Source organism: Tursiops truncatus, chromosome 20, assembly GCF_011762595.2.
Source record: "Tursiops truncatus isolate mTurTru1 chromosome 20, mTurTru1.mat.Y, whole genome shotgun sequence".
Lineage (NCBI taxonomy): Eukaryota > Metazoa > Chordata > Mammalia > Artiodactyla > Delphinidae > Tursiops > Tursiops truncatus.
The window spans coordinates 18259874-18282771 of NC_047053.1; the positions used below are offsets into that span (position 1 = coordinate 18259874).

The 22898-nt window shown below is 51.0% G+C and overlaps 1 protein-coding gene across 1 annotated transcript; it reads left to right on the forward strand.

Annotated features, from left to right (window-relative positions):
• The first annotated feature begins 7457 nt into the window (after positions 1 to 7457).
• Positions 7458 to 19240, forward strand: TMEM98 (transmembrane protein 98). Its single transcript, XM_004316934.4, has 7 exons — positions 7458 to 7734; positions 9785 to 9965; positions 11092 to 11223; positions 12286 to 12319; positions 14292 to 14407; positions 17052 to 17111; positions 18392 to 19240. Exons 2-7 carry the CDS (start codon positions 9835 to 9837, stop codon positions 18597 to 18599), a joined length of 681 nt encoding a protein of 226 aa, XP_004316982.1. The 5' UTR covers positions 7458 to 7734; positions 9785 to 9834; the 3' UTR covers positions 18600 to 19240.
• Positions 19241 to 22898: the final 3658 nt, after the last annotated feature.

Here is a 22898-nt window from a genome sequence, read left to right on the forward strand (position 1 = left end):
TCAGGAGAGGGTAGTGTCGTGGAAGCCAGGAGAGGAGAAAGGGGTCCAGTCCACTGTGCACAGTCCTGGGGAGAGTGTTAAAAGGAGATGCTCGTGTCTGTTGCACTTGGTGACGAGGGGATCATGGTGACATTGAGAAATCTGCCCACTGGAGCAGGGTGGGTACCAGCCAGATTTGAGCAGGTTGAAGAGCGAACGGGAGCTAGTCAGTGGAGACAGCTTTTCTGATGGTGTTGAGACAAAGGGAGAAATTTAGCACTGAAAGGGAACAGAGACTTGGACTGGTAATCGGAGAGTCACTGGGTACAGAGATTTTGAAGATGATAGGTACTAGAACGCCATTGTTTGCTCATGGAATTCTCCAGCATAGAGGGAGATTCAGAAGAACGTAGAGAAAGGCAAAGGGCCAGGGACCTTGAGAGGGTGATGGTGGGGATGGGATTCAGAGTAGAAATGAAAGAGGAGAAAATGTGTACAAATATGGGAAGTTTAGAGATTTGGTATGAAAAAAATGAGGAAATTAGTACTTTTTTTTTTTTGAGTGAAACAAGTGAAAGTGGAGGAGGGACATATCTTCTCTTGCAGATAAGATACGAAGTTGTTGTCTAACGGACTAAGAGTGTGAAGCTTGGACATCTGTGGACAAATGGCTCCCCAGGACTGAGCACCTGCTTAAGGTCTGTGGTCACGAATTGAAAGCAAAGCCAGTCTTGCCGTGTAACTTTCTGCACCACGTGTATCTGCTCCAGTGCCTGGCTGCAGAATGCAGTGTGGGTTCTGCAGAGTGAACTAAGGAGAGAGGAGCGAGGGAGCTACTGCATCATGCACCGTCCAATCCAGGCCAGCCAGGATGTGGCGGGGAGGAGTGGGAAGAAAGGGGCAAGAACCTCATGGGATTCACAGAAGGCACGGAAGATGTCAGGCCTGTAAACTGAATCTCAGAGAAGGAATTGTCTCTCTCCAGCACGGTTGCGTGTCAGCTAACCCATGAGGGCTCTTGCCTAAGAAGCAGGGGTGACACCCAGTGACCACTCCTTGAAGTGCACCTTCTTGGTTTTATATTGTCAGCAGACCCCAAAGCCAGCTTGTATGCAGTGATCAGGGGGCGTTCTGCTCCACTTGGGAGGCACTCAAGCCCTCCCCGATTCTCTCCATAGTTGGACCACTGGCCCTCCGCTCTCTAAGGAGGTAGAGATGCTGCTGCCCAGGTGGGTAACTAGACGTGGACAATCGAGGCATTGAAGGCAGCCTGGGGGCTATAAGCCCAGACATGGGCTTCCCTGCTAGGTTTCTGCCGTCCTGGGGACCCAGAACAAGCATCTTAGGACGGCTTTGGGAATGCCTAAACCCTTAGGGTTTAGACAAATGCCAGGTAGTGACACAAACCTCTTCCAGCCCATGGTTGTCCTGGGGAATTGTCAACCCAGCTGACTCAAGAGCTGAGAGGGTCCTAATGACTCAAACTCCCCTGAGATTCTCCTTCCCCAAGCACTGGGGTCTGACTTAGTCTAGAGGGAAACACAGTTTCTCCCCAAATCCCGTCACCCATCACAGGTACCAGCTTGACTTCTGGGCTAAGGATTTGTTGCACCTCAGTTAGGAGCTGTTCTGTACTCTTGGCAAAAACACTTAAAATTGTCAAAACGCTTTTTTTTGGAAAGACGTCTAAAGACAGATTTCACAGCCTTCCTCTCTTGCTCTAGTATTTTATTACCCCTCTATTATTTTTAAAACTTATTTTCTATTGAGCTAACATTGGTTTATAACATGGTGTCAGTTTCACAGGTACAACATTATATGTTTGTTTCTGTATACACTGCAGTGTCTCACCAGCCATCACCGTACAGTTGCTCCTCTTTAACCATTTCATCCTCCCCCCACCCCTGCCTCTTCCCCTCTGATAACCACTACTCTGTTCTCTGTATGTATGTGTTTGTTCTGTCTGGTTGGTTTATTTTATCTTTTGTTTATGTTTTTGTTGTTGGTTTTTGTATTCCACATATGAGTGAAATCATACGATATTTCTCTCTGTCTGACTTACTTCCCTTAACATAATACCCTCTAGGTCCATCCATGTTGTTGCAAGCGGCGAGATCTCATCTTTTTTATGGCTGAGTAGTATTCCATTGTATATATATTCCACATCTTCCTTATCCATTCATCCACTGATGGACACTTAGGTGGTTCTCATATCTTGGCTATTATAAATAATGCTGCAATGAACATAGGAGTGCTTGTATCTTTTCAAATTAGTTTTTGTATTCACAGGAAATACAAAGAGGGCCAAGGTAGCACACCTAACTCCCTGTGCAATGACCTAAGTTATCGATACTTTTATTATTCTGTCTAATTACCTTTCACTAAGACCTGCTGTTTATCTTTCACTTTAAGAGGTTAGCCAATCCGGTTTTAAGTCCAGGCACAAGGGGGTGAAATGAGGATGTGTCGCTGAGGCATGAACCGTGGAGTGGGGCAGGTTGAGGAAGATGGTTTCCAAGGTGGTCAAGAAATTGAGATGGAGGAAGACTGTCTGACTCACCTCTAACCCTCTTCCCCATCTCTTATCTCACAGTCGCCAGCTTGATCCTGACTTTGAAATTAGGGGCCGCCTGGTGTAGGTGCAAGAGTCTGCCCTGAACTTGCAGTCAGGTAGTCACTTGCCCATGTCTGTTTCCACATCCGTAAAATAGTGGTGGGAATGCCCCCTGCACCCAGTTGTGGTAAAAGTCAAGTAACGTACGTGAAAGTGTTTCTTATACTGACACAGTATTATTTCCCTTGCTCCTCCCCCACCCCCCGAAACCCCCCACCCAGTCCCCGCTCCATTGCCCACGTGCACATGCCCTAATGTCCCTTGGGGGAATCTGTATTAATGGTCTCTGTGTCCACCGGTCCAGTTGCCTTGACGTAGAGGAAATGCAAATCTGGCCTTTGTTCCCAGTGGGGGTCCTGGCCCAGCCCTGCCCTCCTCCAGCCTTCTCCTTTCTCACTGCTTTCTGGTTCTGCTCCCCCGCTGCTGCCAGCCCCAGCCCTTCTGAGAGTTTGCTGGCTTTTGCTCCTGCAAGGCAGACTGGCTTCACTGTGGTCTGTCCACGCCCATAGCTCAGAGGAGGCCTGACGTGTGTGTACACAAACCCCTCCCTGCTGGCCTGTCTCCTTGGAAAGCTGTTCACTAGCCCATAAAAGGGCCGGAACACTTCAAACAAGTATTAACTCTGAATCAAATCAGGGATTAAAACTGCGACTCAAATTCAGATCAACGTTCCTTTCTTTCCAGTGCCTGCTGCCTTATCCTCTCTGAGTGCTTCCCATGGGCTTAACCCTCCTGCCTTAAACCTCCCCCTGGCGGCCACACCCCAGGGGGCTTCCGAGTGCTGGGAATGGGTCTAGGGTTCCTATCCCCACTGTAGAATGACAGTGACAATAGTTAAGCTTTATGTTCATTCCTTCCACAAGTGTTTATTGAGCACCTACTAAATGCCAGGCATTGTTCTAGGAACTGGAGGTCAGCAGAGTAAAGTATAAGACAGTCAAGTCCCTGCTCTCGTGGAACTTACATTCTGAAAGGGGAGAAACAATAAACAAATATTTAGTGCACTGTCCACTAGCAAAAGTGCCATTCAAAAAACCACATCAGGCCAGGGGAGTGTGGACAATGGGAGATGCTCCTTCAGATGGGGGCATCAGGGAAGACTTCTCGGTAGAGGTGACTCTCGAGCAGCCACCTGACCAAAGGGAGGGAGGGAGCCATGGGAACAACAGCAGCAAGGAGTCCAGGAATATAGGGAATTTTAAAGACCTATTTAACCAGCACGTAGATCGAGAGACGGAAACGAAGCGTGGATCCTGCCCTCCTGATGGCAACCTGTGCCCTGACTTTTGAGCAAAGCCCAGCCAGGATGTAGGGTGAGCTGGGCACGTTTGAGGAATGTCAAAGAGGCCCCATTTTTTTGTATGTCATACTGTGATGAACACTTTTTTAAAAAACTGTGATACAATATACATGACATAAACTTGACCACTTTAACCCTTTTTAAGTGTATGGTAGCGGCATTAAGCACACTGTCACTGTTGGGCAACCGTTAGCACTACTCCTCTCCAGCACGTTTCATCTTCCCAAATGGAAACTCTGTACCCATTAAACAACAACTTCCCATTCCTTTCTCCCTCCAGCCCCTGGTAGCCACCATTCGACTTTCTCTGTGATGAGCATTTTAAATGCATCATCTCATTTAATCCTCAAAACAACTGGAGGCCGTAGGTTTTGCTGTCACGCCCATTCTCCAGATGGGGACACTTGGAGGAAACTGTCCAAGGTCACACAGCTTCCAAGCAGAGGAGGCAGACCTCAGACCGCAGTTTCCCTGGCTCAGCTCCCGCTCTTAACCGCCTACCTGGCGAGGGTGAAGGATGCCGTTCTGCTGTCCCTCTGATGGCCTGGAGATGGGTCGGGAGGGTTTAGTGAGGATTACAGGCCACGTGAGATGCTTTTCTTGCTGGGGCAGGAGGGGGTTTTGGTCCTGCCTGTCTGGAAGGAAGGGGCTGCTGCCAAGAGCTACGGGTTGGGGGCTGGGGGGAAGGTAGGTGATCGATATCTGTCTACCTCACTCCTTTCCCACCTGGGTCTTCGGAGCTGCCTTTCAGGGGATGCTCAGCTGCCCTGAGTGGATGAGCACGAGCGTCTTAGGTGCCTGGCATCCAGCCTGCCAAGGAGCACTGTCCCCATCTGTTATTACTAGGACATAACACAGCATTAGGTGCTGCAAAAGGAATCACCCAGGAAGATCAAATGACACAGATACAACTCTGCAGCTGGCATCAGAAGGAAAAGACAAAACAAAGTGAAAGGGTATCACAATGGGACAGGCTCGCTTCCAGGACCAGAAGTGTATTTTTGAGGATGGGGTGCACACAGAGTTGGGATAGAGCGGCTCTAGCTACTGTAGCTGTTGCTGGGGCCACGGCAACCTGCTGTGTTCTGATACCCAGGTCACTGGAAGAGCTGGTAGTTTCCTGGTTTGAGTGGTCTGGGCTTTGATGCCAGGGAGTCCTGAGTTCCATTCCTGCTCTACCACTTACAAGCTGAAAGAGCTTGGGGAAGTCGCCTTACCCCTCCGAGTCTATTTCCTTCCTTGCAAACATAATCATACCATCTATTCAGGGTTGGTGCGAGGATCAATGAGATAAAGTATGTAGGATGCCTAAACAGTGTCTGGTACATAGTTGGTGCTCAATAAACGTTCACTCCTTGCCTGGGTGGAGCACGAGCTTGCACCCACGGGCCAGGAACCAAGCCTCACCACGGTCAGCCCCACTGCCCACCTGCTGGCTTCTCCTTGCTACCCATTGAGTTCAGTCCTTGATTTGGGAACTCTTGCTACACCATTTGATGTTCAGATTAAGTGGGGAGAGGCCGTATTTAGGAGTATTGGAATTGTGGGGAGCAGCCTGGCAACCCTCCCTCTTATCTTTTGTTGGGGGGACTCCCTTGCATGCAGAGATATTGGAAGGCAGGATACTGCCTGTGCCTCACCCCCTACGGCGCAAGCCGAGGTCCTACCCAGGACTTTGAATCCGGAATGAAGGTAAAGCTGAAGGGCGGGTCACAATCGTTTCAGGGCAGTGGCACCCAGCCCTTGGAGCCCCTGTGGTGCCTGCCCATGTCCTAATCCAGGTCTTCAGTCTCCTGCTGATTCTGTGAACACCCCAGGTGCTTTCAACAAGATCCCTTTCCACGTGGGACAAGCAACCAATTTCTATTGCTCGCAAGTAAGAACACTGAGTACTCACAAGTTCTTTTCAGGTCAATCTGGGGGGACTTCAAGGGGCATTGGGATGGCAGGAGTTACTAGAATGATGGGACACAGCTGACTAGGAAAGGCACTGGCTCAACCTTAGTGCCACCCTGTCCTCCCTACAGCTGGGTAGTGGGTGGTTAATTGGGGCATTTGCACTGTCAGCTCCAGGCAGCAGCTGAGATTTTTCTTCCCTTTGGTTGTTTTTGTTTGTGTTGGTAAGTCTTTTCCACTTACAACCCCCCGCCAAGGTTAAGGCTTTTTTTAATATCTCTCCCACAGAGTCACAGGTGTCTAAACCACCCAAGACAAAAATAGCACTCCATTCTTCTCACAGTATCCCCAAGACATGGAGACCTACTGTCCCCAGTCACCCATTCTGATGTTTGCTGCCTTGCCGTCAGCCCATTTTCCTTACACGGATTGTAACTTCTCCATGAAAGCCCTTTGGGGGGTAATAAAATCATTGCTCAACCTTCTCGTCCCTGAGTGCCAATGGTGGGTAACCTCAGCTCCCACAGGGCCAGGCCCTTAAACGAACGCGAAGTGTGAGGGTATGAGCATACAGTGTATGTTGCACCCAGCAGGAAAGGGGGTAGGCCGGAAAAACAGGCCTGGAAATTCAGCCACCCCTCTCTTACTGACGGTTGCACCCAACGGAATATGGGCTGCATTTTGAGAGAGCTTATGCATTTTCCAAAGAAGCTAGAAATCTAGAGGTATAAGTAAAATTCCTGATTTTTTAAAATGTTGGCAACTAATTTGAGTTTTTAAAAACTGTAAGCCAAAACAATACCTCTGTGGGCTGGATGTGGCCTAGGGGCTACAAGATTGCAGAGCCTACATTAAGTGCCTGGGACCTGGTCTGCATCCTTCGGTACTTATGACCAGTACTGACCTGAGACTGGTTACCCGGGCCCCAGGCTTTAGTTGGTCCTGCTCTGGTCCTGTCTCTTCCTCACAGGGCTAGGAGTTCGAGCCAAGGGAGAATGACCATGATCCTTCTAGACCATGCTCCTGGTACTCTGGACACTGGAAATCCCCGCTCAAACGGCCCCCAGCCTGCTTCCAGGGGCTGTGTGGACCCCCATCCTTCCAAGGCAGCTGGCACCGCCGGTCGTGGGCATCTTCAGGCCTGAGGGATGGCTCATTGCAGGGTGGAGGCTGTGTCCCTATGAATGCACTGTGAGTCCCCCTTTGGTATGGGATGGAGTAGGGTTTGAACGGAAGGGGCAGGGCTGCCAACCAGGGTCCTGCATTCGTACTCTTGTCCCTGGCCAGGCAGTTGGTAGGGGTGGGCCTGCTTGTCACTGCCCAGCGTGGCTCACTGATTACCATTGACCCTGGGCCCAGCATTGCGTGCATCGTGGCATTTAACTAACTCAGGGTGCTTACAAGCCGTAGTCCCTTTCACAGAGGAAGAAACCAAGGTGCCGAGGAGTGAAATAAGTTGCCCACAAGCTAGTGAGTGGCAGAGCCAGGATTTGAACCAGACAGCAGGTAGCACAGCAGACTCGCTCCCGGTCCAGCCACCCTGTGGAGACGCCTGGCGCTCCCCACCCCCACTGGACGGCCAGACCCTCCGCGTCCCCCTCCCCCTCCCCCCCTCACGGCCCGGCCTCCGCGGGGGCGCGGGAACCGCCTGTCGGGTCGCTGAGCCACAGCCTCACAGCTGCCCGGGCCTTCCGCGGCCCCAACCCCCGGCCGGCCCGGGGGCCTGGCGGTGACGGCGGCGCCTGGTAGCGGGGGATTTGGATGCTCGGCCGGCGGCTCCCCCCGCCCGCACCACCTCCGGGGGTTTGGCCGCCGGGACTTATCTCGTTGCCTTCCCGGCATGCCCCGCTCGCAGACGGCCGCCAGTCCCGCGCCCGGACTTTGCCATCGCGGGGGGCCCGGCCGCGGGAGCGCCCCCGCCTGCGTCCCGGAGCCGCAGCCTCAGGTGGGTGAGCCCGGCGCGCCGCGGAGCTGGGGACCGGGGCTCCCCGCGGGCCGCCCCCCGCCAGCCCCTTTGGAGCCGGGTGCGCGGGGCGGGCGGGGGTGCGGGAGAGGAGGGGGAGGGGAGCCCGGCGCCCGCGAGGGGGAAAGGCGGAGCTGCGCGCCCCGGAGCCATCGAGCCCCGCGTGGCGCGAGCCGGGGCGCGTGGGGGTCCCTCCCTAGGTCCTGGGTATGGCGTGGGTGTTCTGGGTGGCCGCGCAGGGGAAAGGAGGGGGGTCTTGAGTCTGTTTTATCCTTGCGGATTTAGAACCCGCTAGAGGGAAACAGAAAAACTCATCCTGAAACTCACAGAGGAGAATACACAAAGAAAAAAGAAAACACACGAAGAAACACTCGTACAGACCGATCACGGAGGGAGACAGCAACAACTCACAGAAAAGCTCCTACACACTCAGGGAAACACACCCGAAACGCACAGGAAGACAGGAAACAAAGCGGGTGGTCTTGGAGACCTGGGGCAGGGGGAGGGGGAGGGGAAGGGAAACACCGAGGAAGCAAGAGAGGAGGGGAGGGGGAAAAGAGAAGGAGGGGTGGAGAGGAAAGCTGAGACAGGGAAAAATGAAGAGAGTGAGAAGTGAGAGAAGGAGGAAAGACAAAGGGCTAAAGGAGGTAGCCCTTTAGGAGGGATAGTATAGAGAAACACATCTAGAGAAATGACGCAGGACCCCTCGGCCCCCCCCCCCCCCCCCCCCGCAAACACAGAGATGCAGAGATGAAAAAGGTAGATCCCAGCCTTCTCACCGTGGGCAAGTGAACATCACGTGGGAGAGCAGCTCTGTGAGTCTTCTGAGAAGGCTTCCTTGGCACTTTGTGCCAGTGAAGTCCCCCTGGAAAACTCCTACTCATCCTTCAAAACCCAGCTCAAGCATCACCTGCCCTGGGAGGAAAGCTTTCCTAGACAGTGGCATGTAAGCACTGGCACTCTGTTTTCTGTGTACTTCTGCATGTGACACAGGCACACGGAGTTGAAATGGTTTGTCTGCCTGTCTGCCTCTCCCCCCAGCTCCACAGGTTTTGGGGCCCATGTCTTACTTATCTCCAATCTCCAGAATCCAGTCCAGTGCTTGGTGCATAGTAAATGAACAATAAATACTTATTGAATGATGATCAGGAGCATTTGGACCCTCCAAGACATAGAACATAGCATTAAATCCAAACAGAGAAGATGTACTGTCCTGGAGTCAGAATTCTAGGTCAAAGCACCCTTTTTTGCAGGTGGAAAAATAAAAGCCCAGAGAGGGGAGAAGACTTGCTCAAAAGGACACAAGTAGGAGACCTGCAATGAAATAACATTGTGAATACATGCTTCCCTGAGATGCCATTGTTCCTCTAGCTTATGAGTTTAAGATAGGTGTGAAAGAAAGACCTAAATGAAAGCAGGCAGTGAATAGGCAACAAACACTTTAATACCAGTTGTAAGTTTCCAACGCTGAAACTCACAATCGAAACTTTCCCCAGAATTTTTAGAATTCTCTTTCCTCCTTAGAAAGGACAAGGGAGCTGAACGTCCATCTCAGTTTGAGTGGATGGCTTTCTGCTTCCTGACTATGTAAACTTGGACAAATTACATAACCTCTCTGGACTTCAGTTTTCTCAACTGTAAAATGGGGATACTGATACCCACCTCATAGGATCGTTAGAAGAGTGAACACATACCAAGTGCCTGGTACAGAGTAGACCCTCAGGAACTACAGTCCCACCCTTCTTAGGTGGGTGTTCTTACATGCGCCTGGGGCAGATGTGAAAACAGTGCTAGTGGCAATGTTTCCTTTTGTTCCAGGTTGAAAAGGCCATCCCCGTTTAATTGGGGAGCAAATGCTTTTAGTAAAGGAAAAGATCAAATTTGGGGCATGGGTCTTGATTCTGTTCAGGCCCTCAGGTCTCTCCAGGTGACTTCGGGGAACCTAGCTGCCCTCCCCGACGGGGAGGACCCCACCACCACACTACTCAGCGTTGCTTCTTTACCAGGCTGCTCCGCCCTTGTGTCTTTCCAGCTTCAGCCCGTGCGGGGGATTGACCGGGACTGAGGGAGCCACCTGGAAGCATGGAGACCGTGGTGATTGTTGCCATAGGTGTGCTGGCCACCATCTTTCTGGCCTCATTTGCAGCCTTGGTGGTGGTTTGCAGGCAGCGCTACTGCCGGCCTCGAGATCTCCTGCAGCGCTATGATTCCAAGTGAGTGGCCCAGGGAGGGGAAGGAGGAGAGAGGGGCTGTGCCCTGGGGCCCCGACAAAAGAAAAAGAAGTTTGGTGCTGGGCAACTGTCGTTCAGCTTTTTACCTCTAAGATGGTACCCAAAGGCTGTCCTTCCCTATAGAGACCTCAGAGCTTAATAATGGTCGTCAAGCTCCCCCACCATCCGGAGCCACCTCGGACTCTGTCTCTGAACATGTTCACCTAGCACAAATCTCTCCCAAACTGGCCACCTCACTTAGCATTTGGACAGGCCAAATCCCTTTCCAGCCAAACTCATAGGAACAGAAATCCAATGCCCACATTCCAGCCACACATCTAAGCAACAGACACTTGGGGCTGCGAAACCCCAGCATAGGATCGCCTCTCTCTCTGCTCGGATTTCTTCACGTGAAACATACTTTTAAGCAAGATGCCGTTTTCAGTTTAGGGATATTTTAACTGATAGATCCCGAGGGACCCTGGCCACTAAACCCTTAGTTTCTCTTACCCCTCTATCTGAATCCTATCAGCATCTCTGTTGAGTGGTTAATAATTAGTCAGTGCCCATTTGTATGACCCAGGAAAGCTCTGCTGTGGCGTCTCACGTTTTCAAGAACCCTGTTGTAAAGTAGGAGGTATTTTTCCTTCGCCTGCTTCTCTAGTATAACTAGGAGGGGATGGGGCCGTGCCGGTGGGCCAAGGTCGCTCCCAGGAGTTGATTCTGCAGAACAGGTCAGTTTGAGTAACAGGAACTTTAGCTTCTCCATTAAAGGTAGGTGTGAAGGGCGAATAAGTTACAAACGGATATGCTTTTGTCCCCCAGGAGCAGCCCTGTCTAGTACATCTCTGTCATTCTTGTGGTCGTAGCCCTGCCTTTCTCTTAGTGGAGCCTCTTGTTCTGTCTCACTTTTCTTGTGTTTTCGTGCCCCTACTTCCTTGACTCACTGTCTAGCCATGTGCCCTGCCCACAGTGCAGTCCCAGTAGCCTCAGGTTTGGCTCCAGGGCAAGCCCCTGCTTTAACTTACTCCCTCCCTTTATCCTTTCGGGCGGATATGTGGGCCTCGATGAGGAGAGAGTCAGCAGCGGTCGTCCATCTTGAAACCACTTAGCTGGGCTTTCCTTCCAGGCCCATTGTGGACCTCATCGGCGCCATGGAGACCCAGTCTGAGCCCTCAGAGCTAGAACTGGACGATGTCGTCATCACCAACCCCCACATCGAGGCCATTCTGGAGAACGAAGACTGGATTGAAGATGCCTCGTAAGGCCTTGGGGACCATTTGCTTTCCTGCAGCCGCCTGGGGATGACGACCCAGGCTCCTGGGTGCCCTCGCGTGGCCTCCTTTTCCAGAGCCCTCGACTGAGCGCCCAGGAGCGCTGTCACTGCACCGAGGAGCACTGTGTCATGTGCCGCTCTTTCCCCTGCCTTCACTGTGGAGGGAACTTAGAATATGACACCACGGTGTTTGTCCTTGCTCTCCCCATTTCGTAGACCTGAACACTGAGGCCCACAGATGTGAGGCAGAGTTATTCTAAAGTCACCCTGATGTGCTTGGGTTATCCTTGGGGCGCCTGTGAATTTGACCCTCAGGCTCCAGGGATGCTGCCTTTGTCTCCAGTGTCTCCCTCGGAGATCCCTCCACCCACCAGGAGGTGCTGTAGCTTGAGAAGAGTGTGCCGCTCCCTTTCCTGCCACTCAGCCGTTCATTCACTGGGCAGATGTTTACAGGTGTGATGTGCGGGCTCTGGGCCAGGCACTGCAGCTGTGGAACTGCGGTGGAGGCAGAATTCTACTAAAATACAGTATTTCAGAAATAATGGAGGGGGGGGGTCTCTGTGCGCGGTGCAGCGGACACGCGGAGGAGGCGGCATCTAGAGCTGCCTGGCCGGAGGTGGGGCTGGATTTCGTGAAGGCTTTCCCGGAGTGGGTGCCTTTTGTCCTGGGTCCTTTTCTGGCCGCACCATGCGGCGTGCAGAACTTCCCCCACCAGGGATTGAACTCGTGCCCCCTGCAGTGGAAGTGCGGAGTCTTAACCACCGGACCGCCCAGGCTGAGGATACCGGGAAGGCTTCCCTGGGTGGAGGAAACAGTCTCAGAAGCTCAGAGCTCTAAAACAGCATGGTTGGGTGCGGGAGAGGAAAGGGAAAGATGGGACAGAAGGTGCCTCCCGGTTTAGCTCCTGGGCTTGTTCGTTTAATCGCTGGGGCACCCCTGTTCTCAGGTGGTGTCCAGCTGTGCCCACTGGTCAGAACTGGATGAAGCATGGAGGTGGTGGCTGGAGGGAGGTGGGCCTGTACTGACAAATGCTTCTTGTCTCCCCAGGGGTCTCATGTCCCACTGCATTGCCATCTTGAAGGTAATACTCTGCGGTTTCCCCAGGAGGATAAGGGGTGCTCACCAAAGCATCTGTGTCCACAGACTGTCCGAGGGGAAGGAACTTTGGGAAGAGCGCTGACCTGTGCAGGAGGCCCTTTTGTAACATGCCTGACAGTTGGAGTTTCTACTGTTCACTTCTGCTGCCCCTGGATGGTCTGTTCTGCTTTAGAATTCTCAAGGCCCTTTCCACCTGGTCCTCATACAGGCAGTCACTGACCACATTTTCACTGACCGTGGAGAAAGCTGTGTGCAGAATAGAGACTGTGTTTAGGGGAAGGCGGGGCTTCTCAGCTTCTCCGGGGCACTTTCTTTCATGAACAGAGAGCTCAGCCCTCCACAGCAAGTTGAGTTCTGTACTGGGGCTTCTGCAGTTACTAGAAAGTTCACCAGCCCTCTTTGACTGTGACAGTAGTCAGCCAAATGGGACAATCAGTGTTAAAAAAAAGCCAAACCGTGAGTACTTCAACTTGAAGGCAGACTTTTTCTTCTAATGCCTGCAGCCTCCAGGACAGGGTGGAGAGTTGCATCCAATTTGCATTTGGGGAAATTTTTATAGTTTGGGGTGATTTTTATAGTTTTGGCATTTGGTTTTCAATTCTTGCCTGACGCTCTCCTACTTAATAGGATAATAATAATATTGAAATGTTTGGCCAATGGCAAATATCGTTCATTTCAGTAACCTGGCGAACCACACATTTCTCTTTCTGTCTAGCAATTATTCAGGATTTCAAAAAAGACAGCTTTAAGTGTCATTCAGTACAAAATATTAAAAAGTCTTTCATCCCACCTCTCCTTCAGCTGTTCTCTTGGGGGACAAAGAAGAGCCTGGTGGGACATTGTTGTCCCAGAGTCCGGGCTTGTTATTGAATCCCAAGGATCTCTTGGGGGTATAGATGTGGTTACAGATGGAGATACATGGGTCTAATGTCTAGAACAATGACACCATGTTACATCCCCCTTCTCCCAACCAGGGTGTGTCCTGGCTCTGGGTTTTGTCCCCTGCCCTTGCCTATTGGAGGAGGGGGAATGAATGACAGCTGAGGTGTGGGTTAAATCAGCCAGAAGGTGTCTTATTGGATTGGACTCAGTGGTCCATCCTGAGCTCCTTAGATCAAAGGAGAGCCTCTCGTCTTCCTCTTGGGATCCCGAGGCCCTTTTGCTGGGCCACGTGCCCTTGAATCCCTGTGATGGGGCCTCGAGGGAAGGGCCTGGGCTCCCTCCTTGGTGGTTGTTGGGCTTCTTTCTGCCTCTCTTTTCCAGCCCCAAGTATAAGGCAAGTGATGGAACTTCTTTGCCAGGGCCTGAAGCACATCCAGGTTCTGACATCGGGGAGGTGCGAAAGTGGGGAGCAAAACTTTGGGGGCGGCCAGCATGGTTGGTGGACGATGAAAGAGGCCACGTGTCCTAGTCTTGCTGTTTTCCTGCTTTTTTTCCAAGGCCCTTTTATCATCATCTTGACAAACATGGGAAAATGTTACCCTAGAAAAGTGCTGAAATAAGTTCCACTTTTGGAGGATGTGCTTAAAGGGAACAGTTGCCCTTTGTCCGTCCATAGTTCTGAGGGTGCCCATGGCGATCTTCATCGCTTTGGAAGACGAAGCCAGGAGGTGAAGGAATCGAGAGAGAAAATAGGTTTTTGCCCTTAAGTGAGAAGGTGAAATTAGAGCACATGATTTTTCTTAGACAGATTATTTCAGCTCAGACTTCTCTAAGCCGAAACCCTGACCCTGATCTGAGGTTCCCACCCCTCCCTCCTCACCCGGCCGTGTCCTGGGGTTTGCCTCTTCCATCCCATTTCCTCTCATCTCTGTGTACTTTTCACTTCAATCTGTCCGTTAGGTTAGGGGGCTCAGCTGTGAGATGGGGGGCGTGTTTGGCTTTGTGGGGTTGGCAGAAGCCCTCGGGGGGAGCTGGGTCCCTCCTGATCACCTCTCTCCTCCCTGCTGTGGTAGATTTGTCACACTCTCACGGAAAAACTTGTTGCCATGACAATGGGCTCGGGGGCCAAGATGAAGACCTCAGCCAGTGTCAGTGACATCATCGTGGTGGCCAAGCGGATCAGCCCCAGGTGAGGTCCCCATACTCCTCGGGGGAGGGGAAGAGGAGGGGCCAGCAGCTGGGATGGGGGAAAGACCAGGCTCTCCTGAGACACTCCAGGGGCAACTTGAGTGGTTTATGTCCTACACATTCCCAGGGCACCCAGGAGGGTTTAGACGCTGGGAGGCTTTCAGGCTAAGGCGGTGTCAAACGGCTCCCCTCCCCTCCAGAGTGCCCCCTCCTGTAGGCTTTTTGGGAAATGCCAGCACATGACTAGTGCTGACTGGCTCCTTCTTCCTCGGTCCCATGCCAGCCAGGGCTGCTTTCCTTCCTTCTGCCACACCTTCTTCCTGGGCTCCGGACCAGCAAGCACATTTCCCACTGGTGCCCACACCCCTGTGTGCAGTGACCTCCTGGCTGGCGTCTGTACTGTAGACCAGCTCCTCGTCTCTGTGCTGTCACCCCCGGCCCCATCCAGGGCCCAGCCAGCAGCCTCCAGGACCGGGTGGGAGGTGAAGAGATCATTCAGATCTCCCAAATTCCAGGCTGTCTGCAGAATACCGTGTGGGAGGCAAGCAGCAGGATTGTAGTCAACAGCTCCACCCCCTCATTTGGGCTCGATCTGGTGAAGAAAATAAAGCCCTTCTCTTAGAGGGAAGGGTGGTACTAAGTTGGTGCTGCCATCTGGTGGCTGGCATGTGGATGTGCCTGAGTTGGGAGTTTTTCCGAGTTGAGGAAGTTCCAGGGGTCCTCGCTTTCCACGTTGCCGTGGCCTCGGGTAGATCACGAGGAACCAGCCCTTGGAGGGAACATGAAAGAGTTGGTACACTTGAACTCTGCCCAGGGAGTTCAGTGAGTTGAGAACGTGGGAGGGAGATAATCCCGAGGAGTTCCTGGCTTTCTCTGGCGCTGCCCCGGGTGGGTGCGGCTACTTGAGTGGCATCAGCCTAGGTCGGCCCTTGGCCTGAAGACCCCGACCCAGGCTCTGGGCAGGCAGGCACCAGACCTTCCTCTGGCCTCCCGTGATTGGTAGAGGCTGCACTGCTCATATCTGCTGGACCTTTGTCATGCTTCTTGTTACTTCTGAGAGCCATCCCAGGGGCCAGACGAATTCACGTGACCCCAGGTTACAAGGCAGCATCACCAGGAGGGCTCGGAGGAGCAAAGAGATTGAGATTTCTGAGTCCCAGTGAAGTCCTGGGTGGTCAGGATTAGCAGTGGTGCTAGAGCCAGGGTGTGGCATCGCTCAGAGGGCAGACCTCACCTGGTGCTCACTGGCCCGTCCTACAGAGCACCTGGATTGCTTCCAGAATGATCCCTGCCATAAATCAGTCAGGGGCCTTGCTTTCTCCTTTTGCCCTCACACTTTCTCCTTCTGGCGGTTTTTTGTCTCCACTGTTTTTCTTGCTCCATTTATTCCATATAGTGTGTTGACAGCATGTTAGTTTCAAGAAGAGTGGCTTCAGCCGCAGGGCAGAGAAAGGGGCTGGCTAAGATGGGCACTGAGTGACCACACCTCTGTACTTCCACACCAGCCCCTCAGTCCCAAGACAGGGACTTTCAAGGGCATCTGTTTTCAAGTGCCTTTGGGAATCAAACAATACATCGTTATTTTTTGCTTCTTGACTATCAGGTGGTCCAAGAGCAAGGATTTGGATGAAAACCTTGAACCATGTAAATGAGAATGAGTAGTAGCTCCTTCTAGAATTTGATTAAAAGAAAATTAACCATGAACTGTACCATGTGCTAAAAGAAATCCAATGGAGTAGTTTGAACCCAAATTAAACTTGGAGGTTTTTTTTAGTGTTCTATGTAACTACCTTTAACCATTTTAAAAAAATTAAATGTAAAAGTAATAAACACTTGTAAAAGTTAAAACACTGCAGAAATAGAGTATCTGAAAAGTGAAGGACCCCCTAATTCCACCCCATCCTAATTCCTGGAGGTAATCACCGTTGACTGGTGAGTATTCCTCCAGACTGCCCCTGCCCACTGCATTTCACAGCTTTTGTTTATTCATTTTTATGCAAATGAGGTCAATTAGACTTTACATATTGTTTGGCAATATGCTATTTTAATGTAGTAGTATATCTTTTTTTAAAAAAATAAATTTATTTATTTATTTTTGACTGCATTGGGTCTTCGTTGCTGTGCGCGGGATTTCTCTACTTGCGGCGAGCCGGGGTTACTCTTGGTTGTGGTGCGAGGGCTTCTCATTGCAGTGGCTTCTCTTGTTGCAGAGCATGGACTCTAGGTGTGCGGGCTTCAGTAGCTGTGGCACGCGGGCTCAGTAGTTGTGGCACATGGGCTTAGTTGCTCTGCGACACGTGGGATCTTCCCGGACCAGGGCTCGAACCCGTGTCCCCTGCATTGGCAGGCGGATTCTTAACCACTGTGCCACCAGGGAAGTCCAAATGTTGTCGTATATCTTGAACATCATTCCAGATGTGCGAACTTGTACTTTTTAGACCATTGGAGCTTAAACAAAACCAGAAGAAATATTCTCTAAACTGAATCTTAAGTCTTTCTGTTTAAGTCCCTGTCTGAGAATGCAGTTAAAGTCCCTAAAGACTGGGTCTGGAATATCAAAAGAGAACCATAGGGATAAGGAAAGAAAGGAAGGAGGAAAGGCCATAAGAAAAGCGAAATACTGAAAACCTTTTGCCTCCCCCCAGAGTGGACGATGTTGTGAAGTCAATGTACCCGCCATTGGACCCGAAGCTCCTGGATGCCCGGTGAGAGGGGTGGAGTGGGCGAGTGTCTTTTCATGCTGGGGGCTCCCGGTGTTATCAGATCTGTGAGGTCGGCTCTTCAGGTTGTGGAGGAGAGAGCTGTGTTGGTGGGTTCCCAAGGCTGCCTGGGCTTTGGGTAATGGTCAGCCAACCAGCGAACAAAGCCTGGCTGGATGCTGGAGGCCAGGGCTCTTCCTGAAACCCCAGAGGAGGAAGAGCCAGTCTTAGATGTTGAATTTTTGTGATTAAATGTCCACACAGGCCAAGTCCTATCTGCACCTTCCCTCCCTCCCACTTCCCCCATAGCTCTGTCTGCTCTTTGGGTGCCGGAAGCGGACATGCCTCAGCCGTGAGTGCCGCCCAGTGGGTCGCTGGTATGGGTGGTAGGCAGGAAATGAGAATGCAAGTGACAGGTCAGCTAAAGCTGTGCTCACCTTCCACAGGACGTACCCAGGAACCCCTGTCTCATGATCCTCCCCTAATACGCAGAGTGTACTTAGGCTTTTGAGATTGTTATGTTCCTCTACCAGTTATAAACCCACTTAAAAAAAAAATGTTCCTTTGTCTCTCAGATTTATATGACTGTTTCACAGGCCCACTGTGTAATAATTTTCAGACAGGCTGTGGGTCACGGCGATTCAGTTGGTCTCTCCGCCCCACTCCTGTTACTGCCCAGCTGTGTTCATGGGCTAGTCGTCTGTAATGCATTCCCAAATGCGCTGTGCACACTCACTCTATAGAAGATATTCTGCACTGAATCTTTCAATACTGAAAAAAAAAAAAAAGCCGCCTCCTCAATTTAGTTTGCAATTAAATGATTTAGGTTGCGGTAAACCAGCCCTGGGCCTCATTGATTCAGAATCATTAAGTGATGCCCAAGGTGGGGTATGAATATCCTGTCTTCAAGGGGGCAGCAGCTGGGGATGTGCTTATCCAATTGACTAGATCCAAATTGTCCCACAAAACCCTCTTCTGGGAGATGTTAATGGATGTGTTGCAGAAAGTGGGCTCCCAGTCTTAAATAAGTTAGTGAGACTCAGAGTATTGCATTCTCCCCTTAGAGATTTATCACGTGCATCATCTGAGAAGGGCTTCAGTTACCTTTGTTTAACCCAGATGTTCCCAACTTTCTTTGAGCATCGAACCCTCTTTAAATTACATGTTCAGCAACCTCCTAAGGAAGGGACTCCAGCTTGGGGAACACCAGTCTAGACTCTATCCCTTTGGGCTTTGGGGCAAAGTCCCTTAGATCCTTCGGAACCTGATCCTGTTGTTTTTTCTAGGACAACTGCCCTGCTCCTGTCTGTCAGTCACCTGGTGCTGGTGACCAGGAACGCCTGCCACCTGACCGGGGGCCTGGATTGGATTGACCAGTCGCTGTCAGCTGCTGAGGAGCACTTGGAAGTCCTTCGAGAAGCAGCCCTGGCTTCAGAGCCAGATAAAGGTCTCCCAGGCCCTGAAGGCTTCCTGCAGGAGCAGTCGGCCATTTAGTGCCTACCAGCCAGCAGCTGGTCACAGGGCCAGCCTGCTGCCATGGCTGGGTGGCTCAGCTGTGCCTTCTACTTCTTCCTGTAGAGTTAGTTGTTCTCCACGGCTGGGGAGTCCAGCTGTGTGTGTGTAGTAAAGCAGTCGATGCCTCTGTTGTAGTTACAAGTGGTGGCTGGTGAGTGGCAGTCTAATCCCTGCCAGTTAGGGGAGATGACAGTCACCATCTGTACAGCAGAGCTTTGAATACTGGAGGACTGTAAGCTTTATTTAGCTCACCTAGTGTTTTCAAGAAAATCCAGCCACCATCTAAGAATCAGGAGGTTTCACATGAAATCAGAATGTCTGGTTTCTCTCGAACAATCAGAAGTTGAGGCAACTCTCATCTGCATTTTCCACAGAGGACAATCAATTGGAACTACGTAGGAGTTGCCTCTCTTGACAATACTTGTACTCTCTCACCTGGCCTGTTTCATTTATTTGTATTATCTGCCCAGTCCCTGAGGCATCTGGGTCCCTCCTTCTCTACAGGTTTGGGTTAGAAGGTGAGCAACGTAGAGTTGATCATTCCCTTTTTATCATTATGCCTGCAATTTTACCTAGCTACCACTAGGTGGAGAGTAAACGTATACTTAGCTTTCCCTCAATTGTGTGATTGTGTAGTCAAATTCCGATGCACAGTGTGTGGTGGGACGTATTTGTCTGAGGACTGAGGGTGGAAGGAGAGAGGCTAAGAATCCCAAGGATGCCTTGTGTGTATGACTCAAGATATTCAGAGACCCTCCAGAGTTCAGGCAGAGGTGAAGATAACCACCATGAAGTATTTTTTCCACACTACCAGTGACATCCATGAAAGATGGGTCCCCTTTCTTTTGGTATCTGCTTGTTTGGCAAGTACTGAAAGATGAGGGGCATTTTTGTGACTTGAGACCTTTGGGGGACCCAGAATCACAATTGTATAATCCAGACTGCAGCCAAATTCTGTAATTTCCATCACAAGCATATAGATAGCAACACCTGAAATACTTTTTTTCCTCCCAGGATCTCAGAGCCAACCTCATTCTTGGGAGAGGGCCCTGGCTTGGGGGCTGCCTTGGTTCATATCCTATGCTGTTAAGCATGTTTGGAGCTCCATGTCTGTTCCCATTTCATTTTCTGTGTCCTAATTCAAGTCAGCAAATCCCTCAGCCTGATTCTAGAGAACCAGGAACCCATGTTCCCAAGTCCAAGATTGGGGCCTTGTTTGTCATTGAGATGTGTCATCCATCCAATTTCATTCTCTCCTGAAAAGCAAGATGCTTCTCTCCAGCACAGTGCACACCAATTCCCACTTGGGGAGGTGGAGTCAGGAGAGGGAAGCTGGGGCTCAACTCTCATGGAAAGATAGAGGGATTCCTGAGGACAGGGGAGACACCTTACTGGATTGTCCACTCCCATCAGCCCTGAACACATGCTAGGTAACTTTCCTGTCCTGCTGGTGAGCTGTGAATGGGCAGTGTCCACAGAGTCCCTGTGACTTTTCTATCTGTGGCCTCCACCAATAGCTATCCAGAGTCCTCCTGTTTTTGTCTTTTCCCCTCCCTTTCAATACCTGCTTTCATAAGCAGACTGGAAACCACCATGCTAAGGTTTCAGTGGCTGTCATGGTTGTCAGCGTCCCTGCATTTTCACCTGGACCAGAGCCCTAAGCCAGAGAGAGCCCTTAATCTCTCAAATACCATCTACAAGGTGTGGGGTTAGAGGTGGAGAAGTTTCCCAGCACCACCTCGCATCTCTGAACCCTGACAAGTCCTGGCCCACCTACTTCCTCGAGCTCTGAGATGCTGCCCTTTTAGTAGTGAGAAGAGGTGGCTGAAGACCTTGGAAGTATCTGCTAGGCTGCAGGATCTCTGATTCCACGGCTGTGTAGCCTTTCTTTTGTTTCCGGTGCAGGACAAATAAGAAGTCTCTGGATCAGGTTGGTGTTGGTGACTGATGGTTGAGGTGGAAGCACTGTCTTTGGGGTGGGACTCTTCTAGCCCTTTGGGAGTTGGCTGAACTTGCCTCCTCATTTGGGAGGGACTGGTTGGCAAGCACTGGGGGTCCAGCCAGGTATGGTTTCCCAGACGATGGACACATCCTGAGGCCCTAGTTCACTAGTGTCTGTGTATATTGTCATAGATCTTCCATGATTTTCTTCCATGACCCCCACCCCCTCTTACCCTGGCGTAGGAGCATCAGACTCAAATTCTGAATGAAGAAGGAATTAGGGATAGGAATTGAGGGTGAAAAGAGCAAGATCTTTGAAGTCAGACAGAATTAGATTCAAATTTGGGCTCAGTCATTGACTGTGTGAGCTTGGACAAGTTTCTTAACCTCTCTGGTCCTTAGCTCTCTCACCTGTAAACTCAAGGCTACTGCCTCATTGGGTTGGTATGTCAATCGCATGAAGCAGTGTACGTGAAATGTCCAATTGTGTACCTGGTACTGATTAGCCAATGCTAATACTTCTGTCTCCAAAGTGCCCCATGCCCTGATGCAGCTGATCGAGATGGTGTCACCCCAGTTACCATGGCTCTGTCCAAGCTCTGTTCATGAGCTCTGGAACCAAATAGCCCCAATTCTGGAATCACTGGCCCAACCTTGTGCCTGCCCCACCCCAAATATGTTCACAACAGGAAGGCAATCAAAGCTCTTGGCCCCTTATCTGTGTTCCCAGGGTTGACTGCCCAAGTTTGCATTCCTCCAGAGCACAGCCCAGAGTCTCCTCCAGCTTGTGAAATCTCCCAGACAGAACACGTGTTCCTGGCATCCGACTTACCCTGGTGCTTACTCTGACCGCCACATTCCAGGAGTTCCTTCTCTTCAGAGACCCTTTCTACTCTGTGTGGCCACATGAACCTGATCTTTAGGAAATGACCTACAGTTCAAAGTCCCTGAGTTGCATTATGACCTTGGACACTTTGGGAAAGTGTCACATGAAGAATTTCCATCTATTTCCTCCTCCCTCTGTCCTCCTCTCCCTCCCTTCTCCTCTTCTCTCTCCCTCCACCGTTCTCTCCCACAAACAAGTACTGTTTACTTAGACGCAAGCATAGTGCTAGGTGCTGGGGACATGGAACCAAAGCCACAATCCCTGGCCTTAAGAAGCAGAGACAAATAAGCAGTTGATTGAAACGTGACTGTAGCCAGTGCAATGAGGGAGGGATGCCTAGCCGGGGGCCCCCGAGCAGGCACGGGACAGGGAAAGGGCGGGATCGAGATAGGGAAGAAACCTGGGAAGAGCTGATGCCTGAGTGGAGACTTCGGACAGAGTGTTATCGAGGTGTTCCGGGCAGACTGGACCACGTGGGAAAAGTCCAGGGCCAAGAGAGCATGACTCATTTGAGAATTGCTGGTGATGGGGGAGGGCTGGAGGGTGGGCTGTGAGGGTGGGGTTGAACAGGTTGGCAGATCATGGAGGGTCTTAAGATGTTATATTAGGGAGTTGAAGCTTTATCCTGAGCATAATGGGGACCCTAGAAAAGGTTTAACTGGGGAATGATTTGGTCAGATTTGTAATTTAGATAGAGTCATTTACTTCATACCCTATGATGTTAGACGTCAAGATCCATAAATGTGCCTGATGCCACGGAGCACGTGTTTCCCGCTGAGTCTGAGAGGCTCATGACTCAATCATGGTAGAAAGGCAGGGTGGGCCACTATTTAGGAGTGGAGGAAGAGAGAGGCTAGGCGTTAGAACAGAATGGGCCGGGATAATATTGTAGTCGTGCTGCATCTGAACCTGGTAGGTAGTTACAGCGTCTTTGGATCAGAAATGCTGATGAGCAGTTTTGAGGATTTGCAACATCACTGGGTCCTTGCTGTCTCATTCTATCTGTATTTTATCATCCCCATTTTACAGATAAGGGAACCAAAGCCCAGAGAGACCAGTAACTTTCGTGGTGTTATTAAGAATAAAGGCAGGGGGAGTTCCCTGGTGGTCTAGTGGTTAGGTTTCAGCACTTTCACTGCCAGGACCTGGGTTCAGTCCCTGGCTGGGGAACTGAGATCCTACAAGCTGCGCAGCAAGGCCAGGAAAAAAAAAAAAAAAAAAAAGAATGAGAGCAGGAACTTCAACTCCCCGCCGGATGTTCTTCACCACCACTCCTGCCTGCCTGGGTTCAGTGCATGGGAACATCCACAATACAAAAGAAACAGCAGATCCCAGAGTCATTCTTTTCTAGTTCTAGTATTTTTCATTAAAAAATTGGTGGTCATGACCCATAGATTAATTTCATGGCCCACTAGTCGGTTACAACCCACAAGATGATAGAACATGGGCAC